At 40.0% G+C, this 11,842-nt stretch overlaps 1 protein-coding gene across 1 annotated transcript; it reads left to right on the plus strand.

The window, feature by feature from the left end:
- The first annotated feature begins 212 nt into the window (after nt 1-212).
- On the plus strand, nt 213-10,917 carry Gmnc (geminin coiled-coil domain containing). The gene is made up of 6 exons (XM_037209992.1): nt 213-327; nt 612-688; nt 2,377-2,551; nt 4,418-4,506; nt 5,365-5,481; nt 7,360-10,917. Exons 1-6 carry the CDS (start codon nt 213-215, stop codon nt 7,975-7,977), a joined length of 1,191 nt encoding a protein of 396 aa, XP_037065887.1. The 3' UTR covers nt 7,978-10,917.
- Nucleotides 10,918-11,842: the final 925 nt, after the last annotated feature.

Below are 11,842 nucleotides of genomic sequence, written 5' to 3' on the forward strand. Positions count from 1 at the left end.
TCTAGGTTTGATAACATTTTGCCCTCACATTTAAACATTGCAAGAGCTGGGAGAAATAAGACCCATTGATAAAATAACATAAAGTCGCCGTTATTATTAAGTTGCCATCACTTGTTTTCCTGTGCCCAGGGCATGCAGGGAACACCACTCACACCAGGGTCTCTTGGATGAGCTTCTTTAGCGCTGCACAGAGACTAAGCTTTGGACTTCGGATGCCGCCAGGGGCTGGCTGGCCGCCCTGCCCAGCCCCGCCCTGCCGGCTGCTGGGCGCGTGGCACAGAGGGAGTGGGGCAGCTGAGTCCCCTTCGCCAGCCGCCACCGCGCCAGGTATACTAGATAGGCTCAGTTCGCACAGGCACAGGCTTTGACTGGGCACAGCCCCAGCGAGCTGGAGCCTCGGGTCCTTCCTTGGCGTCCCGCAGGTCTCGCGTCCCAGTGCGGGTGTCTCCGGAGCTCGAGTGGCTGTAGCTTAGGCTGGGCGGCTCCCGAGGCACCTGTTTGACAGCCTTGCACTAAATCAGAGAGCAAGCAACACCCGCCAGGAGCCCCACGCACGCACGTCACTCGCAGCTCCAGCGGATTAGAACTCGCTTCCTTGCTCCTCTCTGCAGTCCCATTTCAAGCTAACTCTGGCTTTAAGAAAAAGCTGAGTGGGCCCAGTCTCTGCAGCGCTTTCTTCTGCAAGATGGTAAGTGAGGAGCTGGCCTTAGCTAGTCCCGCTGCCAGAACCCCGGGGGTCCTGGAAAGACAATAAACTGCATTTAGAATGTATTCTGCCTTGGGAGATGCCTTTGTACTTTCCAGTTAATATAGGCCATTTCTGCTGCCCCGCACCCCTTTCTTATTTTCTGCTCCCTTTCCCTGCATATTTGCCGGCCAGTCCCACCCCTTCCCCCTCACCCTGCACAGACCTTCTTTCCTTCCACCTGTTCCTCTAGATTATGCACATATTTGCAAACACTTAGATTTGAAATCCTCAGGAGTGTTCGGGGTTTGTTTTCCTCTCAGGTGTCGATTGCTTAATAGCTTACTTAGCTCTGATTCCAAGAATAACCTCAAAAAAAAAGAAGGAGTCTACAAACATACTTTTAGAATAAAGGAAAATAGCACTTGATAAACTTTTGGCTGAATTTCCTCAAGCAGCACTGCCCAAGCTGTTCTTGCCTCAAAGGGGTGCCTTTTCAATCCTTCACTCACTGGCAGCAGGGGCCTAGGGTGACTCAAGTCACTCAATAACTTTTGTTCTTTTATTCTTATGTCTCTCCTCCTCCTCCTCCTCCTCCTCCTCCTCCTCCTCCTCCTCCTCTTCTCCTCTTCCACTTCTTCCTCTTCTTCTCCACCCTCTTTCTTTACCCTACTCTCTGCCTTCTCAACATTATGTCGGAGAAAGTTCTCAATGCAGCCCCAGGCTTGGAGTGGCCAGAGGAGTTTGCCCAAACCTGGATTCTGCTGCGAGGGATGTTTTTGACTTGATTAAACATTGACACATAATTAAGAACGGGCTGCTGGACAGCTTAAGCCAGGAAGGAGGCAGACTGCCCGTCCCTGCTTGGACATTTGGAAAGGCCACATCTGAGATTTGAGGAGTGAGTGGGGCGGGGCAAGAAGGTGTTCACTGAATCAGAACGCAGTGGAGAAAGGCATGCCAGGCAACTACCGGTGGGTGGCACGGTAACCTGGAAAGGGCATTGAGGGTTAATGATGGAGGGAACTAGAACCCTCCACCTTTATTCTTAGCTTTGAGTGTTTACTTGGATTGATGTCATGCTCCTGTGACTGGAGTTAGGGGCAAAATGTATGTCATCATCTCTGTATACATACATTCATATACATGTTTATTCATTCTAGTGTAAGACACACATACTCTCTCACACACACACCTGATTCAGACTCCCAAATTGGGAGGTTCCTTGATATGATGCCATGTAGAACTGTTCATTTAACCCTTTGTAGTCTGTGATCTTTGTCTTTCAAGGTTTTTAGAAATGCAACCAAGATATCTACTACAGAGCAACAAGTAGTTCTTACATTTTTGAATCATGAAATCTAATTCTTTTTATTTAATATTTTAGGCAGTTTATCAGTTGAGCCAGGTACTACAATAGGAAATGCCCCTCTGATGTTTACAAACCTGGCCCATTCAATACTAGTTATTTGGTGAAAGACTTTAGGAGAGTAGTGGATAATTCAAAGAACCCATTCCTTTTTAGTAATTATAATCACACCATTCAAATATGTATCTGGACCTGTAGTTATCGCTTTTATTATTTGTTTACTTTGCCACATATAATAATTTCTCTATGTTTCTCCCACTCTCTCCCCCTCCTAATTGCCATCATGCCATCTCCCATACCCCCATCAAACTGAAATTCACAGAACACCATTCTGCCTTGCCAAGATCAGTATTTTGTAGGAGGCCAGAGTTATAATTGTCCGTATTCCACTACAACGTCAGAATCTAGTGTTGATGTTTCCAAGGAGACTTGGGTCTCTTTCTGGGCTGCTGGTCTCCTGGACAACGCTGAGACCCAACAAGCACCACAGACACAGGGTAAGTTTTACTCTTCTGCTTTGCTTGGATCTTTTCACAGCCCTGAGACTGTAAGCATCAAGGACTGTGACTCTACAGAAAAAGTGATATTATAGAGAATTTAAGTGAGCACTAAGACTCCTGGATGTTTTAGCAGGAAAATTAGTTGTTCTGTACACACCAACTAGTACAAATAAAACCCTTCCTCTTTAATGCTCATTTCCTACATTTTGTAATTCTTGGAAATTGCCAACTCATGGAGTAATTTTGGGTCTGTTGCACAGTTTCATAGACAGCAGTCTAGAAGCATATTTCTGGAGTAAAAATATTAGGTGGAGCATTTATTTTGTAGTTTGGTGAGATCCATGTGACCTTGAGAGAAAAAAATTAAGAATGAGTAACAAAGTTTATTTTGTTGTACAAATTCTGTGAACAATACTTCAATACCTGGAAATAACCATTTCCCCCTCCACATATACACTTCAACTTTATTTATTTTTATTTTTATTTATTTAGTTTTTTTTCAAGACAGGGTTTCTCTGTGTAGCTTTGAGCCTTTCCTGGATCTCACGTTGGAGACCAGGCTGGCCTCGAACTCACAAAGATCTGCCTGGCTCTGCCTCCTGAGTGCTGGGATTAAAGGCGTGCTCCACCACAGCCTGGCTCACTTCAACTTTGGAGAGATCTCCAATGTTGGTGGAAACTATACACAACACTATCACTGGCCTGAAGCTTAATGAATTTTTTTTTTACCCCATACTACAGGGATTTCTGCATTAATGCTGATTCCTGTAAAACTTTCAGGTATTTCAGAATTAAACACCTTTGCATCCATTCTGTTCCCCCAAGGTATTTTAGAGACTCTGGGGAGGGGTATGAAAAGATGCTGAAGCAAAAATCAAACTGAATGAACCCTATGTCGTGGAGGAAGTTGTTCAGTTTTGCCTTTTTACTATAAGCAAAAGCAGGAATGGAGTATCTCAGGATGTGAACCCAAGTTTCATTTTTATTTTCTTACTTATCTTTCCAATTTAATACTAAGTGTTTCAACAACAACATTTTAAGTCGTGCAGGCAGGTCAAATGTGAATGAAGCCAAGGTTGGAGAGGGAAAACTTGAGTACATTAGCATGCAGAAACAGTTTTCATTGATGGGGACAGCGTGCTGTAAAATATGAAAAACAAAAAAAACCTCTTTGAAAAAAACATTAAAATATACATATATAGACATTTGACATAGAGTAGGTATGGTATAGCAGTGAAATCACCATAAAATTCTTCAGAGAAACAAGAAGCATATCACTAAGGTAAATGGGAGTAAGGGTTGTAGATTTGACTCAGCCTTGGAGTGCTTCTACAGCATGTACACAGTCCTAGTTTTAATGTCCAGCACTAATAAAGAAAGAAATACTAGAAAATGTTTATACCATGATGTAATATTCTGAACAAATTCTGTCCTTCACATTTCACAAGTGGGACGAGTAAGAGGAAAATGCAGCATCACAATATAGGATTTTATTATGGAGCCAAATGTAATACTATCAAATGCTAAAAAACAGAAAATAACCTTAACACTAGAAAATGGAAGTAGAATTGTAGGATTGTGCCTGGCGGAAAAGGAGGGCCAGTAAATATTTCCATGAAGTGCTGGTATGGAAGAGACAGCCTTTATGAACTTAACCAGTAAGAATGTACATCCACATTTTGACTTTGGCCACTTTTGTAGTGCATAAATATTTGCTTACTTCCTTCTTCTGAAATAGTTAAAAGTTTTGTTTTCCTGTGTGAAATAAAAGTAATTAAATCTGTTAAACTTTAGAAGTTCTTTGTGAGTATTTATTACACGGTTCTAAATACATTTATTCATCTGTTTTGTATTTTCACATAGAAGCATCCTGTGACTTAAATATCCCTGTTCTGGACTCATGTTCCTGGGAAGAGGCTCAGCTCTCCTCCCAGCTCTACAGAAATAAGCAGGTATGGATAGGTAGCAAGAACATTGAAACTAGCCTCATTTCAGAAAGCCCTCTCTCCCCCGAGTCTCCCTTTATTTCATATTGCTTGTTAGTTTTAAATATATATTTTTTTCTTTTTTATAAATTCACACTAGCTCAGTGCTTGTTGTGACTCTGAAGAGATAAACGTCAAATGAACAAGCTCACAGAAACAAAGGCTCTGAGAAAACTTACGAGTGACCTCTCAGTTAGCCAAATTCTTTTTCCTTGTCTGTGGAATGTTTCTGCAGCCCTTCTCTGAGGGCTGCTGCAAAGGCCAAAGCATGAATACAGTAGTGTGTTAAACAACAAACGTAGCTCATCTTCGAGAGGAGGGATGGTGATAAGGGTTTCCCAAAGATCACTTCTTCCTCCAGGTCTCATTTGTGGTTGTTCCCAACTAGCAGTTTTATTTACTGGACACACAGTCTGACCTACCTTGAGGCTGGGAACTGCCAGGTCATATCTCCTATTTTTATTTTCATAAATGTGCAAGGAAGGAGTCCAGCCAAGCCTTCTAACCATCTTTCCTATATTTAAACAGTTCCGTGAGGCTCACTTTCCTCCCTCCCCACCTGACTCCCTGTGGTTACAATTTTGAAAGTCATCTGATCTCTTCAAACACTTTGTAATGAATGGGCTATGCAGGGCGCAAACTGAACAGTCAGGGGGTAGGGAGTGTAGATGTGATTTAAGACTCAGAGGACCAGGGCTCTTTGAAAGTATGTTCAGAAAACAAACAAGAATAATCAAGTTTAAGAAGGTTGGGGAGCAGTGCGTTGTTATTGGGTTACAAAGCCAATAGAGGGGAGCACCCTTCACTATTGTATGCTTCTTGCAGCTCCAGGACACTCTAGTACAGAAGGAGGAAGAACTTGCTAGGCTACATGAAGAGAATAATCACCTCAGACAATACCTGAATTCTACTTTGGTTAAATGTCTGGAAGGAAAGGCCAAGGTATGTAATTATCTGTTTTCTAAGTGCAAGGCAGTAACTTGACAGAGGAAACCACTGCTGACACCCCATGATTAAATACACTAAGTTTACTGAACAAGATGTCTTCATGGGAGTTAGTGGGATGGATAATTTTCCTTAAGGAAATATATAACTTCAACAGGATTTTTATATACCATTTCCCGCAAGTTTCTAGTTTCAGATTTTTAGCTCAACATCACAGAGGGAATTAAGGACAGAAGTTAATCAGAGGAATTGCTAAGACTACTGGGGTTCATAAAGAGTGGAATGTTGGAGTAGAAATCAAGTGTAAAAAATATCAGTAATTCTAATGATGCGTTAGATGTTAGCTAAAGTTCTTCCTCGGGGCCTTTGCTATCGTAATTGATAAATGGATGGGCCAAGAGCCTTGGTAAGAATCTCTCTGGGGGCTGTGGGGATGGCTAAGTAAGTACAGTGCTTTATATGCATCCATTGAGAATTGAGTTTGGATCCTGAGGTGTTCACATTAAGCCAGGCACAGCAGCACTCATTTCTGCAATCCCAGCAGATAACAGGGAAAGCAGAAACAAGTAGATCCTTGCATCCCACTGGCCACACAGCCTAAGGAGATCAGTGAGAGACCTTTCCTGAAAATATAAGGTGGAGAGTGTAGAAGCCTACACACACACACACACACACACACACACACACACATACACAGAGAGAGAGAGAGAGAGAGAGAGAGAGAGAGAGAGAGAGAGAGAGAGAGAGAGAGGGAGGGAGGAGGGAGAGAGAGAGAGAGAGAGAGAGAGGGAGAGAGAGAGAGAGAGAGAGAGGGAGAGAGAGAGAGAGGGAGAGAGAGAGAGAGAGAGAGAGAGAGAGAGAGAGAGAGAGAGAGAGAGAGAGAGAGAGAGAGAGAGAGAGAGAGAGATCTAAATCTGAACCGCCTGGGTTCCAGGTGTCTCCCCTGGTGATTACAGATATGCAAGCACACTCTTTCCCCTGCCCTTTTAAGTGAGCCCAACAATCAATAGCTCACTTGTAACCTTTTTGTTCTTCCTTTCTTAGATTTTTTACATTTCAGTTTGCATTTTCCATCATTCTCATTACTATGTCTAACATCAGTTTTATCTTATTTCTCGACAAAATATGGCATTATTTGATCTAAATTTGATGCTACCTCCTGCTTTTGAGTTCAGAGAGAGTCATTAAATTTGACTACTTTGCAATCCAGTTAGCTTTGACCAATGAAAACACATCCTTATTAGCCTGGGATCCTAACATCAGATACCAATCCATAAAAGATCATTAAGTGATATTGAGAACTTTTAATTATGTTGATATTGGTTTTCTAAATTTAGAATAATATAATACATGATATGGGAGTGTTTTAAAAGTTAGTATCATAAACATAGGAGGTAGTGAATAGTATTGAAATCAGACATTCTGTCTAGATTCAGATATATAAGGTTTAAATCTAGACTAAGAAGTACTCAGTTGATCACTAATATGGTTGTGTTTTTATTTATTAATCATTTTAAGAGCATCTACATCCAATGAGAAAAACATATAAGCAATTGTTTATAAATTAGGGTCTCACTTATTTACTTATAAATAAGTTTATTAAGTGGCAGCTGCTATTGGCATCAGTGTTTATTTCTCTTAGTTGAAATCTTATAGATGTCTTCAGCTTCCTTTAATTTGTAAAAACTGAATAAAGAGCATGAGTCAAAGTAACAACTTATTAAGGATGTTTATTCAACCAACAGTAGCTAATTGATTAGTTTTGCTTGTGTGGGGACACACAAGACATTTAGCTGTTTTTTTTTTTTTTCCCTAAGCAATTGGGTGAACAGTAACTATCCAAAGAAATACGATTTTCAAATATTGCTTTTACAGAAATTGCTGTCATCAGATGAGTTTTCCAAAGTGTGTGGAAAACTCAGAAAAGAGAAGAGGAAACCCAAAGAACACAGACATCCACCTGCTGAGATACCCCAGTCCAAAACTGCCAAGAGAAACCTCTCCACAGAGTTTTCTAACTGTGAAGAACAACCTGGGCCCTGTGTGGACCCCTGGGTTCTTCAAACCCTTGGGTTGAAAGACCTAAACACCATTGATGACACCCTACCAGCTAACTACAGTGCCTTTGCCTCTCATCCCAGAACAGTACCCAGTACATCCTCCCAGTTTCTACATGATGCAGTTGGCTATGCAACTGTTCCTAGAGATCTACGCCTTGACTATGGAGGGGACAGAACACATGCCTCCCATGTCACTGCCATCCACCAGGAAGACTGCCACTGTTTTCCTACCTTTTCCAACCCTCCAGGAGGGGTACAAACTCTTCCTTACCACAGTGTAGACGTGTCACCCAACAAGACAGAGGTGGCCTTCTCCACATCTCTGAGCCCTCACTGCAATGTGAAAACTCACTCTTTCCACCAGGGACAAGCCTTTGTGCGTCGAGATGAGGAGGGTGGCTGGAAGTTTACCTGGGTCCCTAAGCAGCCCTAGTGACCCCTCTTCTACCACAGAGTACTGCCAGGTCCTCTGTTTACAAAGACGTCTTTCACACGGACTTGACCACCCAGAACACAGCAGCTGCCTGCCTCCTGCCACTGCCAGTGTTCCTTTTGGTGACACACTCCAATCTGTAGGGCATGGTTGTCATGACAAAATACTGATAGGCATCTGCTCTTCTTTAACTCATGTTTGACTCATTTACATGTCCATCCCTGCAGTTGACTTTCTCCCTTTGCCCGACACCTGGAAATGTATTTTCTAATCACATGTGTTTTTCAAGACCAGAAAGTGCTTTTCCAGTTATAGCCAGTTTAACAGCATATCCTTTTTGGTCAAATGGTCTAAATGTTGCTTCTATGACTCCTCTACTTGTCTTTATTTCTGAAAACTGCTTTTAGAATGAGCCCTGTTTCTACTTCACATACTTACCCCTAAATATTCACAGACTGGGGGTGTGCCCATTGGCACTAGTGAAGACATACTACCAATGCAAGTAACATTATGCCCAGGAAAGATCAAACAATAGTGTTTCATGCGATGTCGTCTAAGTGTCTTTTCAACAATGCTAACCTCACTGATAAGCAATACCAATGACATACTGTAGCAGTCAAAAGAATTACTGCTACTTTAAAGTACCATGTGGTATAAGTATCTCAATTGTCACCTGGCATTTTTTTTTTTTATCAGTATGGTTTGTTCAAACTTTTTTTGAAGGACTTAATTTAAAAGTGTGTGTGTGGGGGGGGGGGAAGATTCCTTAACTACACAGACCCTGACAACCCTGTCATTGGAAGAGGAGTCTAGCTTGCCTTTGCCATTGCCTTATCCTTGTTTATCCTTCATTCAGCAATTCCCTCAAAAATATTTATAGGATACTTAGTATCCATGTTGGACAAGGCACTGTGACATGTCATGAGTCCTAGACTCCTGCACAGGTTAACCTTGAAAAAGCTACTTCATTTGTGTGAAGGTTTAGTTTCCCTGTCTCTAGAATATACAAGTTAGATTAGGCAATCACTAACATTCTGAGTTGAGTGTGAGTTCTATCAGCTTTAGTCCAAGATGACATCCAAGCCTATTCTTCCCTTTAATTTTGATAAGTGATGCAGATATTATATAGGGTGAACCTTACTTACATACAATCAAAACAAGGATGATAACTATAAGCAATATATATTTACCATTACAAATTCTGTTCTGATCACAATATTCTTCAGTGTAAGCCACTTTTGCATGGGAGAGTCATTTGCATCTACCAATAGAGACATGCTAATTTTCAAACTGTGCCTAGCTTAAATGCAAATACCCTCATCACAGATTTATCTCTTTCTAGATTAAAGAAATGTTCACAAGAGTTTATTTCCTTTCCACCCTGTTCTTCTCAGAATTAAGCACATATCATGGACATCCACCTGTGCTGTCTGCACATGGCCCCTTGCTATTTCTCGCTCTCTCTCCATTTCATCTCAGTCACTCACTTCACAGAATTTCTGTCTCAAATGTGTATTGTCTGGAATTCTTTGTAACACAGATGTTCCTTTGGTTTTTGTTCTTTGTTCTCTGATTTATTTTGATCATCAAATCAAAGAATCTATGCTATAATCTTTATTGCTAATCAGTTTTACTTATTATCCATGAAGGAGCTAATAGTATTCGCTAGAGTGTTTTTATAACTTATGGAGCCATAGAACTTTTGACAGCTTTCTTTTCAAAGGACTGCCTTCTACTTTCTAGTATTCATGTGAAAGCTGTGGTGGGTGACATCAATCTCATTACAGGATAGCAAACTGAGCATTAGAATTGATTGTATGTTACTCTGCTAGGAATTGAGTAAACAATGCAATTATTTTGAAAGTCAAATAATCAGAAAAACAAAATTAGCTACCAGGTATTTATGCTGCATTGTTTCAGTGCTGTATCATGTGATGCACACCATGAGGAAATGCCCAAGTTCAGCACAGTGCATTTGGTGCACAAAGAACAGCCACATACATATCACAGCTTTTGAGATTGTTTCAAAGCAACTTGGTCTCAGCCTGGTTTATGGAAATTACATTCCATTTATAACTCATTTTGACTTATATTGTAAAAGGCAGTATCTGAGGAATTAGCATATATTTTTGCAATCATATGTTGAAATTGCTGATCTATTTTGAGTTAAAGAATATCATTTTGTCGATATTTAAGAAATTTGAAATTTCAATATTTGAGTGCATGTTCTGACTTCTATGGCTTGGTCTTTTCTCTCCAGGGAACCAGTTAATATTCTACAAGATAAAGTGACAAACAAAAGCTCTGTCCTTTTTTGAATGTGATGAGAACTTTCATATGATGCAAATGATTTGCAACAACAGATTTTTTTCCTGCTAAGTTGTGACTATATTTCTCTTTATTTGCACTAATTTTAGAATACATTTATAGTTGAATTAGTATCATTGTTATTTAGGGTTACTGGCTGTCTCCTTTTTCCAGGTAATAAATGAGGCTTTTGAATAATCTATGGCCTAAAGAATCAAATGCCTTATGGATACAGAAATCTTGAACCTAACCTCATATGAGAATTTGTATCTAATGTTGATTGTTAATTATATTCTGAATTTCTCTCTCTTTAATAATAATATATTAACTATTTGAAAATTGTATACAATGTATTTTAATCATATTCACCAACACCCCCAATTCCTTCTAGATTCACCCTATCTACCCTCAACTCCCTACCCATCCAACTTTTTTGTTTGTGGTTATTTATGAATAAACCTAATAGGTGTAGTTCTTAAACTACAAATATATGGCATAGTTATGTTTTTAAATATGTTTTATGTCTACATTTTGTTAGATGAACATAAGCATCTAGTTTTAATTCTTATACGGAATATCTACAAATGTCAAGCACAATTTACCACTTGCATTTTAAATGCTATGATTTATTTATGATTGGAACTCTTTATAATTATATAAGTCAATTTCATAATGAATCTCTGACTAATAAATGACATAATTTATGTTATTGTCCTTTGGCTCTTATTTCAGAAATAATTTCCAGTGAATGGAGTAATGCACTAAGAAAGAGGTTTTGTACCTATTTCTGCTATGAATTTTACATCATTAAATATTTTTTCATTTCCAATTCAGTTTTTAAAAAGTACAGTTAACAGTTTGGAGAAATTGTTCAGTAGATATAACCCATGACAGTCTCCAGTGAGGATACAAAAAATGTGTCTTGAAACTAAAGTATCTGTAAATGGAAGGCAAAACCTGAGAGTCTTTGATCAAAGCAGCTGGCTCTGGAGAAGAGAGAACTCTCTGTTCTAGTGTGATGTAATCTGAGTTCAAGGTGTGGTGACAGGAATCTGGTTTGGGATCTCAAGAGAAGCTGCGATTGGGAGCAGATTCCTAAATGGTGACAAAGAGGTGGGTACACAAACTCTACAGAAAATAGAGTACAGCAAGGTCTGTGGACTTAAGTGGCAAGCTGTGTCTCATAAAACCCTTTCCGATCTTCTCCCTCTTCTCACGTGTAACTGCCTCAAGTGAGGGGAAACAAGATGGCCTTGGCGATGCCAAGGGGGAAGATCAGCAGATGAGACTACCTGCACATGGAGACTGAGCAGTTCCCCAAGTCTGTGATCTATTAATAGACCATAATTCACAAGGAATAAATTAATTATCATATCTCTGTATAATATCTACAGAGAATAACAGAGATTCTTTCTCAGTGTCAGGATTTTGTTTTTGTGCAGTGCCATTTGATTTTTATTTTGTCTTGGAGAAAATTATGACTGAATCTTTTTCTAAATGGTACTTGAATATGAATATAGTCAATGCAGTTAGTGTAGGCCTGTAAAGAAATGTGAAA

Source organism: Peromyscus leucopus, chromosome 12 (assembly GCF_004664715.2).
Source record: "Peromyscus leucopus breed LL Stock chromosome 12, UCI_PerLeu_2.1, whole genome shotgun sequence".
Classification (NCBI taxonomy): Eukaryota; Metazoa; Chordata; class Mammalia; order Rodentia; family Cricetidae; genus Peromyscus; species Peromyscus leucopus.

Bases quoted from the DNA above. Each gene is read 5' to 3' on its own strand.
- Gmnc (XM_037209992.1), top strand. From the start codon at position 213: ATGCCGCCAGGGGCTGGCTGGCCGCCCTGCCCAGCCCCGCCCTGCCGG. The intron at 2,552-4,417 runs GTAAGTTTTACT...ATTTTCACATAG, and splicing joins ACAAGCACCACAGACACAGG to AAGCATCCTGTGACTTAAAT. The intron at 5,482-7,359 runs GTATGTAATTAT...TTGCTTTTACAG, and splicing joins GTCTGGAAGGAAAGGCCAAG to AAATTGCTGTCATCAGATGA.